This window comes from Gavialis gangeticus, unplaced genomic scaffold, assembly GCF_001723915.1.
Source record: "Gavialis gangeticus isolate Ggan-Ray unplaced genomic scaffold, GavGan_comp1, whole genome shotgun sequence".
Taxonomy (NCBI): domain Eukaryota; kingdom Metazoa; phylum Chordata; order Crocodylia; family Gavialidae; genus Gavialis; species Gavialis gangeticus.
In genome coordinates, this window is record NW_017729004.1 from 55,973,361 (window position 1) to 55,995,393 (window position 22,033).

Consider the following 22,033-nt stretch of genomic DNA (forward strand, 5'->3'; position numbering starts at 1 on the left):
CAGCTGCCTGCAGCTGCTGGGCTGCACTGTGCTCTGCCTGTCCCTAGTCATCCCTGTTCCTGGGCTGTACTTTGCCCTAGTGCAGGTAGATGGTGTTGGCTGCTCCTAGGGCTGCTGCAGCTGGGGCTGGGGTGAGTGCTGCGCCCAGTGCTCCCCAGAGCTCTGCTTATCCACACTCACCCTAGCCCGTGCTGGAGTGGCCCCAGGAGCAGCTGACATCAGCTCCCTGCACCACAGTGCGGCAGAGCCCAGGAGCTGGGGTGAGCCCAGGCGTCGGGGGACAGGCAGAGCCCAATGCAGCCCAACAGTTGCAGGCAGCTGGTGCTGGCTGTTCCTGGGGCCGCCTCAGCCAGGGCTGGGGTGAGTGGGGCCATGGCCTTTTCCCCTCCCCCCCACAAACTGACCTGCTTGGGTGGTGGGGCATCTATGCTGATTGCATAAGAGTGAATTTACCTCACATATGACGAATTAGGGGTCTAAATATACTCATCAGATACGAGTAAATTCACATATAAAGAACCCGCATAAATTGTGGGAAACCTGTATCTTTACTCTCCCCCCGTGACCATAATTTCCAGATCTTGGAAACAAGGTGACATGTTGGAATGGGTCAACTTTTTTTGTGTCCACATCCTGGGAATTTTTGTATCACAAAGCACATTGAGGTGATGGAGCGCTATTTCAGGAGTCCAACAATAGTAGGCTGCATTATTTCTGGAATCTGCCACTAGAGGGAGTTGCAGTCCCATGTATTTGTTGTAGTTTAATGTGTTGTTACATGTGTAGCAAAGACAAACTCTCTGTAATCCATGCAGTGGTTTCCCTTTAATAATCTTAAACTGTTTCCTGTTTCCTATTTGGTAGGGCTACATAGAACTGTGGGTTTGCAAAGCTGGCTACACTGTCCTATTTTTCACACTGTCCTTATGTGCCAGTCAAGTGCTCTGTGTTGAAGTGAAATCTCCATGTGTCACGAATTGCTCAAACTAAATTTGTGCCTGGTGAAAAAAAGTGATTAATTTATTTTTTGGTTGACAGTAGAAGGACAGAATGTTCTGTCTGTGGATACATGGAAAAGAGATTATATGTTTTTTTGTTTTTTTTTTCATACGTTGGGTTTACACTCAGTTTTATAAACAATTTAATTAAACTAATTTTGGGAACTTCTGACAAGTGTCTAGAATTAACATATTTTCACATAAATTTAATTTATCATTAGTATTTATGTTCAGTCTAATTCATATAACTGAGAATGATTTAGATTGAAATGTTTTCTTTCTCCTCCAGAAACTGTTTTTTGATACTGCCTTTCTGTATTTGTACCCAGTAAAGAACATTTTTAGCAGCATATCATATAAACAGTGTCTATTCCATGCAGCATGAGACCTTAGCACCAAGAAACTAGATAGTTGGTTGCTTCTACTATTAAAAAGAAATTTGGTGATGCTATGAAATTATGGATACAAGTAGTTCACCCTTTCACTTATTCACGTTGGTACACATGGCCATTTAAAAGCCTTGTAAATCATTAATGGATTTGTACTCAAAACACTTGGGTAAAATAGGGAAGTATTATTTCCATTTTTACAGATTGAGAATTTAAGTGCAGGACTTTAAGTGGCTTGCCCAGAAATGCAAAGGGAATCTCTACCAAAAAGGAAACCAAACCCAGGTTTCTTGTTCATTTGACTGTTGTCCTCCTTACCTCATTTTTCTCCTCTGGTCCCAATATGCTTTGGAATTATTACTTAAAAAGAAGAAACACAATTGTATGGTGCATTTAAAAAAAACCCAAAAACCCTGAACAAACTGGCAAGGGAGAAAATATCTGAGTGCCTGGATTCTTTAAGCCATGCATCGTTTTGGCTTGTGGATTGATTTGTTCTAGGGTGTATGTCTTAGCACTTAAGCTTGTAGTTATTTCACGTAAACAACACTATAATGTTAAGTGTCATGGTGGCAGAGGTACAATACATCTAAATATTTTGTCAGATGATCTGCAATGTGGTGATAGTCTGCTGTTTTGTTTTGTTTTTCTTGTGAACACGAAGACCAAGTACAGTCAAAAATCCTGAAGCTAAATTGATTCAATTTTTGCAGATTAGTCTGAACTCTGTAGATTGAACCAATAAGCAAATGAAAAGACATTCACTTTTGATTCTGGAAATGCACCTGTGTGCCTGCAGTAGCCCAGGCCAAACGCTGTGGGGTGCTAGAGCACCCCTCCCTGCTTGGCAGACAGCTTGGACCTGCCCATGCTGTGAGGGGAAGGGGGGGTTCAAAGTATCCTGGGAGGCTTGGGGACTTTGAGTTAACTTAATCTGGAGGAGATCTGGGAGAGAAGGTTAAGCAATTTAACCTAAATCAGTTAAGTTTGATACTACATCCATCTAGGTTGATCTTAAACCAGTCTTGGCCATTTTAAAAGCGGTTTATGTGCACTGAACTTCTGAGTTACAGATTTGAACTGGTTTCTGATCACATATTACTAGTTTATGTATAATTTCTGTCCCTAGCTGAAGAGTTCTGTTTAACTGCATAATAGTCAGGCAACAAACCTAGCACTTTCAAATTTACATACTGGAAATTGGCAGCTGTCTCTAAAAGTAGTCACTTTAATGTGAGCCTTGATCTTTAACATGCTTATTTATAGCTTGTATTGTAGTTAGTGAGACCTGTGGGTGCTCAGCATCTTACTGGAAAAAATGAACCTATTTGTCTAGAGGCGAGTATCTGAATTTTAGGTACCAAAATTCACATCAGCCTCCTGAGTTGTAAAATCCCTGGTGAAATTCAGATGCTTTATTTTAACAATATGACAAAGGCATCTTTTTGTATATTTACCAAGATGTAGTTAGGGACAGTTCATATTTTAGTTAAGTTGAGACACTCTCTTTAAGAGAGAGAAACTAATAACTAGTCCAAGTGCAAGATAACTTTAGTAAGATAAGTAATTATTCTAAAAAAGTTGTTGGAGGTGCATATCAAGAAACCTGTGAAATAGTAATTAATTCTAGTGAACAGGACATTTACATTTTCTCTAACTTTTGTTATCATCAGACTACTTATTATGAACTGCAAATTATACTTTAGTGTAACTTTAACTTACAAGTCATCTTAAAAAAAATTCATAAGGGAAGTTGAAGAAGCAAATAAATACTTACGATTTATGATGTACTTCAAGAAACAAGTTTTTCCCTTCATTTTGCTACCATAAACAAGTCCAACAACTTTAACACCACCGTGATAGTGTTAAGGCTTTTAATAAATAAGACTCGAAGTGAAGTAGGGCTGGTGTGTCTCACTGAAGGCCCCAATCCCCTTGACTAAACCATCCCAACCAAGCGTCTGTCTAACCTGCTCTTGAAAGTTTCCAGGGATGGAGCTTCTACAATTTCTCTAGGTAGCCTGTTCCAATGCTTGACCACCCTCATAGTCACAAAGTTCCCCCTAATTTCCAAACCTAGGTTTCCTCTGCTGAAGCTTAAGGCCATTGCTTCTAGTCCTGTCCCCAACAGCCACAACGAAAGGTCCATCTCCATCCTCTATCCCTCAGGCATTTGAACTGATCAAATCCCCTCTCAGCAATCTGTTCTCCAGTCTAAATTACCCTAGTTCCTCATAAGTCATGCTTCCCAGGTCTCCGGCATTTGTCCTTGTTGAATCTCATTTGGTTGATTGTGGACCATTTTTCTAGTCTATCCAGGTCATTCTGGATCTTAGCCCTATAATTTCACACAACTTGGTGTCATCTGCAATTTGCTAATTTGCACTGGATCCAACCATTCAAATAATTAATGATGATGTTAAGGAGAATGTCATGACACTGTCAAAAGTCTTTCTAATATCAAGGTATTGATACTGCTTTCCTCCAGTCTACTGAGCCTTACCATAGAAGGAAATTGGATTGGTCAGGCATGCCTTGCTCTTGGTGAATTAAGCTATGTTTTCCACAAAAATCATTTTTAAATGTCTTTATTCTATTAAAACACAGGTCAGTTAAAAGCCATTCATCTTTTTCTTCAAAATTGATGCACTTGGCACACAAGAATAATCTTAAAGTGGGATTTTTAACAAATTGCTATTAATGATGTTTCTATTACTGCATTGTAATTGAATCAAAGCACATTATTTTAGAATAAATTATTTTAATCCTACATATAATTACTTCCTCAAATGAGTTAAATAAATTCACTCTCTATGCTTATTAATCAAGCCCAGGATCAATTGTCTTCTGAAATAATCACTCATTTAATAGAGGTTTTTATTATCTTGAACATTTAGTATGGTATGGGTCTCCTACTAATAAGCAAGGAACTTACTTTTTCACTCCTCCTCTCATCATCCCATTCGTTTGTTCTATGCTGCTCCCATTGCCTGGAATTCCAACCTTGATGCTTAAGAGAGATCACTTTAAAATGTACTACTCCTTTTCTGTTAACCCATTCAACTAAAAATAGTAGCAAATCTCATAAAAAAATATCTACAAAATTAGGTTATACCTCAGGACCATTTCATCCTTAGAATTATCTGGAGTCTGCATTTCTTAAGTTTTCTCTGTTTGCACAGTCAAATTCATAGGAGTCAAATTCTTTGAGCTGCCTTATCTGTCTGCAGTGGGAATTGCATGCTTTCATGTGTCTTCTTGCACAGGGTGTCTACAGGGCAGTCTAGAGGTTCAAGCAAAGCCAAAAGGAAAGTGTTGGGTTATATTCATCATTGATGGAACATGCAGGGGCCTTTTGGCATATTCCAGTCCTGAGGTGCCAGGTGTGACTGTTCAAGAGCTTTGCTGGGAATTGGGTTTTAGCCTAAGGCTGGGACTTGCCTGTCTTTTGTATTTGCTGCATTAGCACACAGTAGTCTGGTGAGCAAACTAATTTGCTTACATGAGAAGTTCCTAAAGCACCTAGTTTTTTGAACAGTTTGAGAGTAATTTGTTAAACATATCAAGGTTAAAAAGTACTTTTAGTAGAATAAGTATCTTCCTTTGTAAGGTCTTTACATCTCTTGACTTTTTTCTTTTTCCTTTAAACTCCATTTGAGGCAACTAATTACTTTCTTCATAACATGTAAATATTACAGCAGTTACCAGAGATATAGGTTGTAGCCTTATTGGTCTACAGGCAAAAGGAATCAGAGCTCATAGTAGAAAGAATTTTTTTTGCAACTATCTAGTTGGTCTAATAAAAGATATTGCCTCTACCATAAGTTCTGGGTCCTTTTAGCAGTTACCAATTTTTGACATACTTGCTAATTTCTTAATCCAAAATATAGTGGCTAAAAAGATAGCACAGCTCTAGTTTGCTCAGGTGAAATATTTTATTTTGCTTCAGTCCTACTACCTAATAGTTTCATTTTATGTCCCCTAATGCAAATAGTTCAGGCATTTGAGGGAGTCAGTTGACTTAATGGCTCATGGTTCTTCACTCTACAGATGTTAGCGATTCTCTCTACTTTACTGGTCACAAAGCTCTACTAATCAAGCTAACCTTACTTAGGGACATTTTGCTGTCTGCTAGCTGCCTTTCTTAGCTTCTTCCGCTCTTTAGCAGAGATCCTTTAACTTGTTTCAAAATCATAGATCCAACCATGGAGACCAGTCTTCAGTAGCAACTAGGGATTCATCTTTAGGAAACGGGGGGAGCAGTTATTCAGCTGAAGATTAGGCTCTGGCTTTGCTCTATGCAGCCATAATACTTGAAAAAATATTTTTTTTTCTTCATTCTGCCTTTCAAAGACAAGGTGCATATAATGTTTGGGGGCATGTTGTATGTGATAAAATATTTGTCAAATATCTGTAACGCAGATGCATATCATGGATAACACTATTATTTTTAAAATTGTGATACAGAAAACCTTGAAAATCTAGACATTTGATGTTTGTTTATTCTTATACTTAATAAATGTGGTAGTAGACAATTTTTAATGCATCAAAGGTAAAGAACTCAATCTAATGGTGCTGTTAGTGGCAGAACTAAAAAGTCATAAAAAGTCATTGATTTTTTTTTTTTTAAAAAGAACACAAGTGTTTGAGGATATAATCGAGAAAGTTAATGCTATTATGTTTTGGGTTTTTTTAGTATGAATCTGATGAACAGGAAAAGAGTGCATATCAAGAGTATGACAGTGACAGTGATGTTCCAGAAGAGCTGAAAAGAGATTATGTGGATGAACAGACAGGAGATGTCCCTGTAAAAAGGTAACTTGGGGCCCCTTCTACATGTGCAGGCAAAGGCATGACAGGATCTGATGCGTGATCAGTTGTGCCTCCTGCCTTGGTACACGTGCATGGCAGGAGGTGCGATTGTGGGATTGCCTGTTAGATACAATCATGCTTTATTGCCTGTGCAGGGACAGCCTGATCCTGGGCTCCCCCTGCATAGATGAGAAGCGAGCTCCCACAGCTGGGACCCGCCTCAGTTGGGTGCCCTACGTACCCCTGGACCCTGGGGATGGCAGCTGCAATCTCCCCAGCTCAGGGGTGCATGAAACCCCCAGGCCCTGGGGATTGTGGCTGCCATCATCCCTAGGGATCAGGGCTGTGCGAAACCTTGATCCCTGGAGCTCAGGGGTTTTACATACCCACAAGCCCTAGGGATCACAGCTGCCTTGATCGCTAGGGTTCAGGGCATGGTGCACCCTTTTGGCTGGGAGCCCTTTTAGCTGATGGGCCTCCCAGCCAGTGGGGAGACCTTGCTACATGTGCAGATTTAAAGCTGGATAGCAACCAGCTATAAAGTTAGTATACATTTTTCAGGTCTAACTTTATAGCTGGTTGGAGCTTTTTATTGTGTGATAGCTACTTTGCATGTGTGGCTGGTCTCCAGGTAATTGTACAATTAACTGGTTAATTGTTTAATATCCGTAATGTATAGAGGGGGTCTTGCTGGAAAAAAAAATGTATCTCTTTCTCTACTTTTAACCTTTCCTTTATTCTACAAATTTAATAGAAACAAATATTAGCTGTCAAATCTATTATATCATCCCCACACTTAAAGTAGAGAATATATTTCTCCAAACGCAGCAAACCTTCAGGCTGTGTTTATCATTGTCCAAGAAAGAAGCAGTGAACAGACAAATTGCGAAATAAGGGGAAGGAGATGGAGGACTGATTAGTAAAGCAGTCAAACGTTAACTGAAGGTTTGACCTTGCTACCTTTTTGTAAACCTAATACCTGTTCAAGTCCAGAATAATTGTTTGCAGAGATATGACTGAAGTCTTGGCTTCTAAGTTTCAGTTTTGAACAAAACCAGTCACCTTTTGCAGATATGAGAAAGCACTGTAGAATTTCCATATATGTATTCCTTGAAATGCTTCCATAGATCAAATATATCTACTTATAATTTCAAATTAATCATTGTCTCACTTTTTTAATATAATACCAACTTTGGACTATATAAAAAGAAAATTCATTTCCCTCTAGGTACTATATCAAGGTGGGAATTAATTCATACCCTAAAAAGGCAGACATTATTTATTGTGGAGGCCTACAGGAGAACCAGAAAATTGCCACTCATGTAGAAAAAGAGAAGTTCCTTCTTCAGGGAAATCACTCCTAAAGTAAAATATTATCAGTTTACTTTTTCAAATCCCATAACCTATGTAGTTCCAAAGATGTCTGTAGAACCAGTACAGTAAAATACTTAAAGGAATAATAATAATAATAATAATAAAAAAATTAAAATATCTGTTTCTCCTATTTATCTCAATGCATACAGCCTATGAAATTCTTATCTTTCTTTCAGCAGTAGCACATTATTTTGTAGAACAGCAGGCTGCAGTCTGTTTCTCCACATTGAATTTTAAGCAATTTTTTAATTTCCTCATGTTTACCCAGTTATTTGTTCTTATATAAAGTGCAGTTCAGCTTTAGCCCATTAAACCTCACAGCTTTCCTGATGACTTTGCCTTCTTTTAATCTGCTCCACTTTACATGTGGGGAAGTTAACCAGCGTGGTTAATTTGCTTTGGTAAAGCCACAAAAAGAGTTAAAGGTGAGAAGCCAAGAATTCTTTTCCCAGCTCAGTGTTCAATTAGATGACCGCATGTTCTCATGCAGTTATTTATTGATATAAATAAAATACATGCTTCACTTTGGGTATAACATACTGTGCAATAAGATGCACTCTTTATTTCCAATTTATGTTGTACATTATTAGACAACTGTTGGTTCTCATCTTTTTTTTAATTAAGCATTTCTCGAGAGACCCTGAAAAGCAGGAAGAGATCAGATTATAGCCTCAACAAGGTGAATGCCCCCATTCTGACAAACACTACGCTGAATGTAATAAGGCTTGTTGGTAAGTACAATGGTGTAATGACTTGGATTTTTTTTTACAGACTTGTAGATCATAGAATAAAATATGGGTTGTTTTAAAGCATTTTAAAGTCAATGTTGTTAGAAACCTTCTTTTAAAATTGTAGTTCCAAAAGTGTTTTACAAAAGTCAGTTACAATCATAAGGCTAAAATCTTATGAAAAGGTCTGACACTTTTATTCAAAATAGAAATATGCACTACTTCATAAATCTGCGTAATGGTGAGTTGTTTGGCAAAAGGTTTAGTGCAGAAGGTTAATGGGTATAACAAGAGGACAGCACAAATCTTTGTGCAGGCATGGCTTTTGTTTTGTTTTTACTTTTTTTTATACAGATGTGTTTTGCTGGATTGAACATTTTTTATTTGAAGGCAACTTAGGACTCTCTTTTTTTTGGCTCAAATGCACACACATGATTTGTATCATCTTATGGTATGCCAGGAAGATGTCTGAATTTTCCATAGTTGTTTTCCATAGTTAGTTATATGAACTATTGGTTGAGAAGCTGATTTTGATAGTTCAAATGTCTTGTATTTTTAAGTCAAAATTTGTACATATCAGGCAGCCTGAAATTGAGTTATCAATTCATAATATAATTAATGAACACTGTAAACCACACTTTTAACCATTAATTGGATATGTTGACATATGTCAGATTGGTTGGTGATTTTGGTCGAGTTTTCTGCTAGACGCCTGGTCACATCATAGAGAACAGCTTCGTGAATGGTCCTAAATATGTTCATGTGTAATGGGTGGGTTTTTTTGGAAGCCTCAGTGAAGGACTTCTGCTCTGATTGAGCACTCCATGTTTTGCTTGAGGCAAACTGTAAAGACAGTGTGGGCAGGGGGCCCTGGAGGGAAGTGGAATGGGGCTGTGGGTGGCTTGTGCTGGGGGGAGGGGGAGAAACTGGTTCCCCACCACTGTGTGTACTCACAGGGGGCAGAGTGGACCCATGTCACCCAGATCTGTGCACAGGGCAGGGGTGGGTGCAGGTTGCCCGCTGTGGGCTCAGGCTCCTGCCTTGCTGCCCTCCCCCTGGGGCGTCTGCAGCCCAGTGGATGCAACCCAGTGCTGCTTGCCACTGCCAGCTCCATGCTGCCCTGGCATCCTGTCCCCTTTGCTTGTGGCAGCAGGGGTGGCAGCGTGGAGGTGTGCCCCTCACTGCTGCCATGTGCACTGGGAACATGTCACTAGAGCAATGCAGTGCTTGCACCAGAGACAACTTTCCTGCTTGGTCCCACTCTGCCCTGCGGTGCTGGGTCACACCCGCCGGGTTGCAGAAGCCCTGAAGGAGGGCAGCAGGGTGGAGAACCAGAGCATGCAGTGAGGCCCCACCCCGCACACAGATCTGGGGGGCAAGTGTCCCCTCCTGCCCGCCTCTGCCCCCGGGAGTGTGCGCCACAGCAGGGAGCCGGCCCCCTGCTGCCTGAGCCTGCAGCTGGCAGGCTGGGGAGAGGGGGGTAGAGTGAGGGGCACCAGCAGGGCCAGGGGGGCTGTTGGGAGCTTTTCATTTTAATCACAGATTTTTGGGGGTTTTATCAGAGAATTTGCTTTTTTTATCAGGGAAAACCAGGATCCCTGCTTATAACAATATTAACTCTAGCATATTATTCATTGTTATTAGTACAATGTATTAGTATCATGAGACTACATTACAATAATTGTTTGTTATTTTTAACTGTTAAGTGGGAAAACTGTGTGTATGTTATGTGGATGAGCATGAAGTGTAATGGTGAACTTCTGCAAGAGTGCTTTTCTGCAGTTGGTTTGTAGTATATTTATAACTAGTTTGATAAAATATGGCAATTGCTGAGGAAATGCAGGTGAATTATTTTGTTTAGAAAAATTCATTTAAATTCACATGATGGCCAACTTTCCCATTAGAATGTTTTTACCACATAGGCATGAAGAAATAAATGCTTACCAGTTTGATTTATATTATGTACTGTTATGACTCATGTCTTCCGGGGTATTGATGTACAAACTGAACATCTGTGTGTATGTTTTGATCCAGTGCATGAACCGCTGGACAGATTATTAGTTATTTCATGTCTGTTTTATTTTAAGCAATTTCATCAGACCTGCAAATCTGGATTGACGTGTTAGCCTTCTTTTATGTCACAATTCTTTTTTCTTGCCCAACAGAGGAGTGGTTGGAAGAATACTTTGGATTTTTGATCTTAAGGCAGAATTATTTGCTTTTATGGATTCTAGTCAAACCTGTAAAGTTATATAAATATTACTTTTGTTGCTCAGTTTTCTTTTTTCCCTTCCTCCTTATTTTTTAATTTGAAAGGTTTCAACCTTAAGCAATGTTTTATACTAATCTTAGAGCAGTTGATAATGGCTGAACCTGCCTACATCTGCATTAGCTACATAGGATTGGATGGGACCTCTTGGGTTGTTTGGTCCAGTCCCCTGCCATTGCAGGCAATATGTCATAATTTCCTCCCACGTTGACCCCATTCTGTCCTAAATGCAGTTAGGTTTTTTCCCCCTTTAGTCTGACTGTTTCAGAACAGTAAAATTCTAAAAACCTTTTTCTGATTTATAGCCTGAATGTATCCATTTACATGTTCTTGTGTTAGCATTGTCTTTATCTTAAAGAGCTCTTCTCCCTCTTGTGGTATTTAGCTCCAAATATATTTATAAACAATAATCATCTTGTCCTCACCCTGGTTTTGTTAGAATTGACATACAAAGATTTTATATTTTCCTCTTGTAAGGTATGCTCTCCACTCCATGATCATCATACCTGTAACGCTCTCTGCTGCTGTTCCAGATTGACTAGAATTGTATGGAGCATGAAAGCTTATCAGTGCTAGTACAATGATGTGAATATTTCCTTTATCGCAACTGGACATACTTTTATTGAGACTTTTTAGGAGCTTTTTTGTAATTTTTTTTTTTTTTACAGCTGCTTCGCATTAGCAGGTTGTGAGATTGACCATTATCTTCATTTTTAGTAATTTCCGGCTTAACATATACTCAGCTAGCAAACATTTCTGTTAGTTCCCAAGTGCATGACCATGCATTTATAGTATTGAATTTCATTCCATTTCTGTTATTTCACTCAAAATTATCCACTTTCTTGTAAGATATTCTGATCCTCATCTGTATTGATACAGTGCCTTCAATCATCAGTATATTCCCATTTTTTGTGTTCAGGTCACTACTGAAAATATTGATAGAGAATGCAACTGGAAACCTTTCTCCAAGTGGTTACTTTTCTTTTTAGCATTACACTGTGCCTGTCCACCATTAGTCCTTAAACTATGTGGCAGACACCTTGAGCTGTAGTATTCTTTACTTGTTCTCTTGAATCATCTCTCTATAATGTGAAAACCAACACCGTGTTAATGACAGAGTTATATGGCAGTGTGTAGCACTACTCTCCAGGTGATCCAGGTTTTGGTTCCAAACTCCTATACTTGCTCTATAGTCCAGAATGTTGGAAAGTAAGCATGTCATATCTATTAACGGCAACATTTATGGCTAAATAAGAGGATGGTCTAGTTTCTTTGGTTTTAGGAGAGTGGCCACAGTTGTAGATGTCACAGTTGTAGATGTAGAAGCATGTTTTATGTACATTTCCTCCGGATTCTGGATCATAGGACAAACTGAGGAATGAAGAAATATTTGCATTAATTAAGGGCATGTGCAAAATTGATAAACATAAATGTCTCATACTGCTGAGGATTTGATCTAAAATTTAGGTCGTTAGTCACAACAAAATTTATGATTTTTCCGTCCTATGACTTTTTTCCTTTCCTTTGCGTGGCATCGTGTTGCCATTTAAATGGCTTCTAGGCTGAAGAAATGTTTTTTACATTTTAGCAACTGATCTATTTACCCTTATTTGGTGATTTGAACCATTTTGTGTAAATTGAGCCAACTAATACTATCATTTAGTTATTGCAGTTGAGAGAAACAAAACAAAAAAACTGATGTGATTGGAATAACAGAGGCTTGGTAGGATAGTTCGTATTACGAGTACTGTCATGGATGAGTACAAACTGTTCAGGAAGGACAGGCAAGGGAGAAAAGCTGTATGATTGCTCAGCTCTCTAGTATGAAACCGGAGATCGGCCTGTTGAAAGTCTCTGTGTTAGAGTTAGAAGGGAGACCAACAAGGGTGATGTCATAGTGGCTGGCTGCTATAGACCACTATACCAGGAGGTATAGTAGATGAGGTAGATGAGGCTTTCTTCATACAACTAATGGAAGCTCCCAGATCACAGGCCCTGGTTCTCATGGGGGACTTCAGTTACCGATTTATCTGCTGGAGGGCAATACAGTAGTGTGCAGGCAATCTAGGAAATTTTTGGAGAGCATTGGAGATAACTTCCTCGTGCAAGTGTTGGAGAGACCAACTAGGGGCCATGTTCTTCTCGACCTGCTGCTCACAAGCAGGAAAGAATTGTTGGGGGAAGTAGAAGTGCATGGCAACTTGGGCAGCAGTAACCATGAGATGATCAAGTTCAGGATCCTGAGAAAAGAAATAAGAGAGCAGCAGAGTATGGACCCAAGTCTTCAGAAAAGCAGACTTTTGAATTGATGGGCAGACTCAGGGAATTGATGGGGCAGAATGTCGTGGGAGGCCAGTCTGAGAGGAAATTAAGTCCATGGAAGCTGGCTGTATTTTAAAGAACCTGACTGAGGACACAGGAACAAGTCATCCCGATGTGCGGGAAGGATAACCAGTATGGAAGATGACCAGCTTGGCTTAGCAGAGAACTCTTCAGTGAGCTTAAACACAAAAAGGAAGCTTACAAGAAGTGGAAGCTTAGACAGATGACTAGGGAGGATTATAAGAGTATTGCTTGGGCATGCAGGGATGAAATCAGGAAGGCCAAAGTGCATTTGGAGTTGCAACAAGCAAGGGATGTGAAGGGTAACTGGAAAGGTTTCTAATAGATTGCTAACAACAAGATGAAGGTCAGGAAAAGTGTGGATCCCTTGCTGAATGGGGGAGGCAACCTTTTCAGTGCCTTTTGCACCTCAGTCTTCATGGGCAAAGTTGGCTCTCAGACTACTGCACCTGGCAGCAGAGTTTGGGGAGAAGGTGAGCAGCCCTCAGCAGTGAAAGAACAGGTTAGGGACTATTTAGAAAAGCTGGAAATGTACAAGTCCATGGAGCTGGATGTAATCAATCCACAGGTGCTGAGGGAGATGGCTGATGTGATTGCAGAGCTACTGGCTCTTATCACTGAAAACTTGGGGCAATTGGAGGAGGTTCTGGATGAATGGAAAAGTGCAAATTTAGTTCCTATCTTTAAGAAAGGAAGAAGGATGATCCAGGGAACTACAGACCAGTCAGCCTTACCTCAGTCCCTGGAATAATTATGGAGCAGATCCTTAAGAAATCCATTTCTAAGCATGTAGAGGAGAAGAAAGTGATCAGGAACAGTCAGCATGGAGCCAATGAGGGGCTGACCAATCTGATTACCTCCTTTGATGAGATTACTGGCTCCGTGGGTGTGGAGAGACCAGTGGAAATTGTATACCTTGACTTTAACAAGGCTTTTGATCGTCTCCTACAGCTTTCTGGCGATCAATTTTAGGAAGTATGGGTTGGATGAATGAACTGTAAGGTGGATAGAGAGTTGGCTGGATCGTCAGGCTAAATGGATAGCGATAAATGGCTCAATGTCTCACTGTGACAGTATCAAGTGGAATGCCCTAGGAGTCAGTCCTGGGGTTGGTTTTTGTTCAATATTTTCATTAACAATCTGGAAGATTGTGGGGAATAGTAGATGTGCTAGAAGGTTGGGCAGGGATAGGATTCAGAGCAACCTGGACAAATTGGAGGATTGGGCCAAAGGAAATCTCATGAGGTTCAACAGGAACAAGTTGAACAAAGTCCTGCACTTAAAATGGAAGAATCCCATGCGCTGGTACAGGTGCAGTCAACAGTGTGCTCTTGTTGCCATGGAAGTTAACAGCATACTGGGCTACATTAGTAGGAGTGTTGCCAGTAGATTGAGGCAAGTGATTCTTACCCTCTATTCTGCACTTGGTAGGCCACATATAGGCCAAGTGCAGGCAGTCAAAAAGCCCATGGCTGAATTGATTCATTCTTTGCAAGTTAGTCTACTCTGCAGAGTTTGAACTGATAAGCAAATGAACATACAAGCACTATTGATTCAGGAAATGCACCCACGTGCCAACAGTGGCTCAAGCCAGAGGCTGGGGGTACTAGAGCATGCCTGCCAACCATTCCAAGGCTTTTGCCCCCTCCCTGTTGGAGCACAGGGGGCAGCCCATGCTCTGCCTAGGGGTGGAGATGGGGAAAGTAGTAGCATTGAATTCATAAAAGCTTGAACAAGAATAGTTTTTTTATCTGAAAAACTATAAACTGAAAATTATAAACATGGCCTGGGAGGTCTCTGGGATTTGCAGTCCAGCATCAGAGCAACAGGACTCCACAGGGGTGCTCATCACTTTCCCTTCCTGCCTCCAGGTGCCTTTGGGATTTGTTGTCCACAGTTGCAGCCGACATTAATTAAGCCAGCAGGTCAGGGCAGGTCCATACTCTGGGGAAGGTGAGTTTAACACCTTCCCTGGCCCCAGACCCCAGCCGGGGTTTGCTTGGAGGGGGCAGTGAGCAGCCAGCAAGGCCAGTTAGCCAGCCCTTGCTGCACCAGCTAGGGAGCAGAGGGGCAGGGCCAGCTTTGCTCTCTGGAGCAGACAGCACAGTCCAGTCCAGGGCTGGAAAGCATTCTGGCATGCTGGGGGACTCTGAGTTAACTTGAAGCAGGAAGGGGTCTGGGATAGAAGTTTCATAAACCAGTTGGACCTAAATCAGTTAAGTCTGATACTACATTCAACCAGGTTTATCCTGAACCAGTTTCAGCCATTTTGAAACGGGTTTCTGTGTACTGAATTTGCGTTCTGTTACAGGATTAAACCAGTTTCTGATCACTTAAACCGGTTTATGTGCAAATTCTGTCCCTAGCCCTGGAGTACTGTGTTCAGTTTTGGGTCCTCTACTACAGGAAGGATGTGGACAGATTGGAGAGAGTCCAGCAGGGGGCAATGACTAGGCCAGATGCTTTATGAAAAGAGGGCAACGTAACTGGGCGTATTTAGTCCGCAGAAGAGAAGACTGAGGGGAGATTTGATCGCAGCCTTCACCTACCTGAAGGGTGGTTCCAAAGAGGATGGAGCTGAACTGTTCTCAGTGGTGGCAGATGACAGAACAAGGAGCAATGGTCTCAAGTTGCAGCAAGGGAAGGTTAGGTTAGAGATTAGGAAACCCTTTCTTACTAAAAGGGTGGTGAAGCACTGGAACATGTTACCTAGAGAGGTTGTGGAATCTCAATCCTTGGAGACTTTTAAGGCCTGCCTTGACAAAGCCCTGGCTGGAATGATTTTGTTGGGACTTGTCTTGCTTTGATCAGGGGTTGGATGAGATGACCTCCTGAGGGGTCCCCTCCAAGCCCAATTTTATATGATTCTTTGAAAAAGGAATTAATGACTACGCTAACAAATCAATAAACTTCAGAGTTCAGCAACTCAAAATTAGGTAGATTATCTAAGAGTTTCTATAATGCCAATCCTTGCAGAATCTAAGTAATGTTTTGGTTCCAAATAATCCAGGTATACAGAAGAAATTATGTTAGTTTTATGGTTAGTAAACTCATTTTACCTTTTTTCAAATAGAAGTGTGAACTTTACTTAGTGCAGCTAGGTAACAGCATATACAAAGGAGCTGAAAAATTGACATCAATTTAGGGAAAGAAATGAGGAGGAAATGTTCTGGGAACATTTGTTATATTAGGATGAGTGATGTGGTGATAAAAGAAATGTTCTTGGCATTTAAAAATTTTACAGGGACAAGACTGAGGGGAGAATGTTCAATGCATTGTCCGTAGTCTCTTGGGTAAAATCCTATACTTCTGCTGTCTCATGTATTTGTGCCAGCAACACAAAAATTTGGACATAAAATCTTTCCAAACTGACACATCATATTCATGTTGTGTGTGGACTACATCTGCATTTTAAAATGTGCTTTAGCATAGAAGATAAGTGAAAAAATTCAGCCCTTAAACATTATCTGAATCTCCCTAGAATTCCACTGCCTAGAAGAATGACCACTGCTGTGATATGGCCATAATTGTCTATTTGGGTATAAAAATGATAAAAGTGACCTTGAAACTTATCTGTGAGTTCAGGATACCTGAAGTCTGTTTGCTTTTTCTTCATGGAAGGCAAAGTATAGACTGATCTTAAAAACTGCTCTGTGGCTGTTCTTAATTCATACAGCTATAATTAAACCATGTGTCATCCTAGATCAAGAAGTTATGAAGTGAGAGTAAGCACACAATTAATAGGTAAAGTCAGGAGTTTACTAACCTTGAAAGTGTGCTGAATAATAAATATTATGGCTTTCATATGTTTAAACAAGAACAAATTTTAAACTAAATGATTTATAAATATTAGTAGTACGGTGCTGGGTTTGGCCCAAATTATATAATGTATGGCAACAGGAACAGAGCTGTGTAGAAATACAGAAAGTAGTAATGTCAAATTAATGCTCAGATGCACCACAGTGATGGGTTTCACTGAATTAGACAAATAATTATCCTGGAAAATAATAAATTACAATTTTGTTCCAGCAGTTGTTTTCACCTAACTGTTCTCAATTGCGTTTGTCATTTTTAATGGATATGTAGAACTTCTGATATTAGAATTAAATTCTGTATGGAAGTCAGAGATGCTTTTCTATTACTCTAAGATACAGAGGGATGCGTCTTTTATAAGACTATCTTATTTTATGTACGACACAATTGTTCTCAAGGTAATAGGAAAAATACCAGCCCCCATGACGCATATTGTTGCAACTGGCAGAGGCTTTTGATGTAATATAAGCATATTTAAGAATAAGTCTGTAGGCAGTAAGAAAGCTCCAAGTTGTGCAATAGGCATCTGCCAAATGTGAGTTTAGAAGATTTTCTTTATCCAGTGCATACTTCAGTGTACCAGCTTCCCATTGATCATTAAACCAGGTTTAAAACTCTCAGACATTTAGTCCTCAAGGAGAACAGGATCCCTAGATTCTTTCTTCATAGCATAAGGAAGAGAAACATGAGAAAAGCAAATTGAAATTCTGGGCGATTCCTCTCCACCAAGGAGAGAACTTAACTAATTGAGAAAACTGACCTTGACTTGCATAGTAGGGTTGAATTGTTGCTGTAGCCATGATGATCTAGGACAAGGGTTTTCAACCTTTTTTTATAAGTGTACCACTGGTGGCCGAACGCAGAGCAGGGGGGAGGGGGGACTGGCATGTAGCCAGACACAGATCAGCGGCAGTGAGGGGTTGTGGTGGCGACAGCTGTATGCAAGCTCTGTCCCACCCCCGCTCTCCCCCCATGGCCGGCCAGAAAGCACAGCTGCCGTTGCCCTGCTCCTGGGAGGTGGTGCCGCCGAGTGGTGGTGGCATGACTGCCATGTGCAAGCTTCCCCCTCCCTGCCCCCACACCTGCATCTGACTGGCTGGGCAGCACCTGTGTCCTGGGAGGCAGTGGCATAGGGTGGTGAGTGTTGGTGCTCCATCCCCACCTGCCTGCATGGACCCCCTATGGCCTTCCTAAGTACCCCCGGGAGTACGCATACCCCTAGTTGACAACCCCTGATTTAGGAAATATGTCAGGAGCAAGTTTTTGGGTTTTTTGGAGCTGAATCTTTTTAAGGGCTTTTAAGGGCTTCTCTATACCATACCTGCCCTAACGTAAAAGGGCGAAAGAGAGTGATGGTCTTGCCTGGTGACTACAAGGCCAGAAGCTAATATCCTCCAAAATAACTTTAGGTAAGTGTTTAGCATATCATCTTTATATGATCTTTGTGTGATAATTCACTGATTTGAGAAAAGAAAACATTTATAAAAGGAGGTGATTTAGGTGTTCTAAATATAATTTATAATGTCACAGTTCTTTTTCTAGGAATAATTCTGTGAATAAAGCTGAGGCTTTTAGGGTAACCAGAGGTCTATGCATGTTCTGATGAATGTTAGATTGTTTTTAGTATAAATATCTTAAAGCAGTTCCCTAGTTGAACTTAGTTATTGAGTTACTCTCTCAGTCTTTGGTCCAAAACATGTTTAATTTATGCAAAGTGGAATAGCTCAAAAAGGAGAGATTGAGAGGCCCATTCCAAGTAGTCATTTGTCTGGTGATTAGTACACTTACATGGAGATAGGAGGCCAAGATTTAAGTCTCTGGTCTGAATCAGGTGCATTAAGGACTCCAGCCTTGTTTTACCCATCCCAAGTCAGTGCCCTTACCACTAGATGTGCTTTTTTGTATTTTTACCAAAAATTTTGTTCTTGTTGATATTGATAGGTACATTTTCACAAAAGTGTTCTGGCTTTCACAAATCAGTGTTTTCTGATGAGAAATTGTTAATCAGAATTCTTGACCAGCTTTATTTTCCCTGACATGTTTGGCCACTTATAGGAAGGGAGAGGATGTTATGAACTGCAACCCCTTATACAATGGTAGGTGGGAAGTTGGGTGGGTGGAGTGGTACAGTGTCAGTCTCACTCACGGGCCCCTGTGTGTGGCTTATCTGACATCTCTGTGTTGTCTTCATTTTCTCTCAAATGTGTCTCTACTTTATTTTTCTATATCCTTGGAATTTAGTTCTCCTTTCTTCCAGTATCCAATTTCTGGCAGTGTTCAATAGCAAAAGCTTTAGAAGATGTTTCTCTTGTTTACATTGGCATAAATCCAAGGAAATTCATTGAATGCAGTGAAGGTCTCGGGTAAACAAGGGATATATTTTTGTGTAAAGTATATATTAATTTTCTTGTATATCACTGTTGTCAGTGATCGCTTCCCTCTGCCACCACCTTCCCACCAGCTATAATAGCATCTCCTATGAATCCTTAAGTCCTGTGGGAATGAGCCATCTGTATCCCTCTAAAATATAATAGATTGCTGAGGGGTGATGTTGAAAATGTTGCTGTATATGGAATGGATTTATTCTGTCTCCATTCCTTAGGAGGGCATGGAGAGAGAAAGAAAGAATGGTTGTTAATATTTTTATAATTTTATTTTGCATGTTGTTACAAAAATAATATTCTTAAATTTTATACTAAATTCCTGGAGACTGTTTGGGATAATAATAGGAATTGAAACAATACGTTTGCATGGTGTAAAGTGCTTTAATGGGTTACAGTATAAATTGGTATTAAAAAAATGAGTAAAAAGTTGGAAGTCTGAATTTTGAAAAATAGAAGGACATCTGGAATGCGTTAGTCACAACATCTGGCCTCTTGTTCTATAGTTTTTAGTTATTTACCTCTCACTAAGTTTCTGTGTATAGGATTAAAGGTTAGATAATATAGAGATTACAAAAGCAATTTTGAATTAAGCATAGTCTTCATGCTACTTTGGGAAAACTGAACTTTTATCTTTTATCTTCAAGGGAAATACATGCAGATGATGAACATTCTGAAACCAATTGCATTTGATGTGATCCACTTCATGTCCCAACTTTTTGATTACTATCTATATGCAGTATATACATTTTTTGGCCGAAATGACACGGTAGGTAGAAAGTATTATTCCTTTTTAGAGTACCAGTGGTTTACATTGTGCTGTACTGATAAGATCTCTGTTCCAAGAAGAGTATAGTACTAAGTATATGGTGAGAAGGAGGGAAGACTAATAGGCTCAAGAAAAAAGGAAAATGTCATTAGGGAAATTTCATTTTTACAAGAAATATTGGTTGTTTTCTATTATTGTTTCTTGTTTTAATTTTTCTTAATTGGTGGTTCCTTCCCCTCCCACCCCTCTCCTGCCAATAATGCTACCCAAGAGAGAACATTCAGCATCTGAGATTAGGGTCAGAAAATCAAAGCCTGGAAAAAAAGATAGGGCTTGATGCATAGGAAAGTTGTGGCTCTCCCAGATGCAGAAGGAGGCATAGAAAAAGTTATGTAGTCATGAGTAGTGGAAAGAAACAATGAACGTTAAAGAGAAGCAAGGAGATTATGGGATATGTGAGTGAAGGTGGTTGAAGACCAGCTGAACAAGTGGCCAACTTGAGCTATTATGAGCTTTGAAGTACGTTGCTCTTCAGATCTTGTACTTCCTTTTTAATCTAACCTTTTATCTAATGAAAGTATCATTTTGATGGATTTTTTTTTGCTGGAAAAGTAGATGGGCATCAACAGTGTCTGTAATAACATAAATCAACTCTTTGCAGAATTGCTGTAGAGAAACATTTATAAAACTAATAAATATATTAAAAAATGGTTCCATGAGCAATAACAGTCTAGGTTTCCAGGTTAATCATAATTCTTTGGCAGATACCAGATGGATTCACAGATTCTCAACATCTGGTTTTAAATAGGTTTGAGCTGTTCTCTTTGGCAGAACAAATGTATCTGGGATTTGTTTATGTCTGGAAGATGGGCGGTAAATACATTTTTTAAAGGTAATTGTTTTTTTTTTTATGGCTTAATCAGCTGTTCTGTTACTCTTATTGCCTTGCATTTATTTTTTGTACCTCCTGTTTTTTGTTGTTGTTTTTTTTTAAAGCCCTTACCAAGTTCCTCACTTTCCACATCTAGCAGGGAACAACACAGTGCTAGGCAGGTAAACATTATAGCTGATGGCTAAAAATGTGTTGTTACTGTAGTGTGTCTACTTGTTGTTTTGGCAGTTTTTCATGGGAAACATACTGCTTACAAAGGGTCTATAATAAACCCTCTTGTAATGCACCTCAGTGTCCTAGCTTACATAATTTTTACAGTCCTTGAAGTAGTGAAGATGGGTGGTGGTATGTGATTTAGACCATTAACATTCATTCTTGTTAAAGCACACTGGTATGCTTCCTAAAAGTATGATGATCATGTGTGGCCTGAGCTTACTGTGAACTTTGAGTCTATGCTATGTTTTAATTAAAGCGCGCACACAAATGACTAGGAAAGCTATTAAATGCACAAGCAGTAAAATAGATTTTACCAGTTCAGAAAATGGCATCTAGACATTCTATTTGGGTGACTCTAGATGCATTATGTCCAGTCGTGGGTGATTTACATAACTCACCATTTCACTAATTTTCCTATTCCACAATGGTTTAAGTTGATTATAGAAAACTTACCTCATCTACTTGAGTACCTATTCTCTGATGCAGTACCATTTGTGATGAACTTTATTTGTGCATCCTTCTCACTTTTGGAGTACTCATTGAAGTTATTCTTCTTACCCTTCTCTAAATTCATGGGAAAGCCAGAAGCACTTAATCTCAGTAATTTGCAATTGTTACTTGCAGGCTAATGAATTTATGTAGTAATTAAGTGAATAGACAGGAATGTAGTAGCACTAAGTAACATGATAACTTTGCCACTTGAAGATTACTGTGTCTTTTCACATGCAGCATGCACCTTTCCTCCCCAAATCAGTCCCCCAAATTCAACGTGTATATATGAAGTGGGGAAGCTGATTTTCAACTCCAGGATAAATGCATTGTGGTTTGATTCCTGCTCCACAAAGCATCAGCTATTGCCGTATTATTTGGAGAGGTCTCTTGCCTCCAGTTTCGCAGCCTTGGAAACTTTTTAGCCCTTTCCAGACTCACATATCCACCCATGGACACCAGTGTTCAGCAACAGCTAGGGAAGGTGAATCGGCTAAAAGGGAGGACGAGTCAGTTGAAGACTTGGCTCTGTGCAGCCAAAACTCTTAAACTCCCCCCCC

The 22,033-nt window shown here is 39.9% G+C and overlaps 1 protein-coding gene across 2 annotated transcripts in view; it reads left to right on the forward strand.

The window, feature by feature from the left end:
* VPS50 (VPS50, EARP/GARPII complex subunit) overlaps window positions 1-22,033 on the forward strand; it is a 164,079-nt gene that overhangs the window by 91,971 nt on the left and 50,075 nt on the right. Inside the window, exons 19-22 of one of the 2 annotated variants that reach the window (XM_019508429.1) lie at window positions 6,084-6,202; window positions 8,198-8,304; window positions 19,755-19,876; window positions 20,873-22,023. In XM_019508429.1, coding sequence (XP_019363974.1) covers window positions 6,084-6,202; window positions 8,198-8,304; window positions 19,755-19,876; window positions 20,873-20,953 — 429 coding nt within the window. In that variant the 3' untranslated portion in view covers window positions 20,954-22,023. Of the gene's footprint in view, window positions 1-6,083; window positions 6,203-8,197; window positions 8,305-19,754; window positions 19,877-20,872; window positions 22,024-22,033 lie in introns of those variants that run through there. The other variant, XM_019508428.1, reaches the window with a different exon arrangement.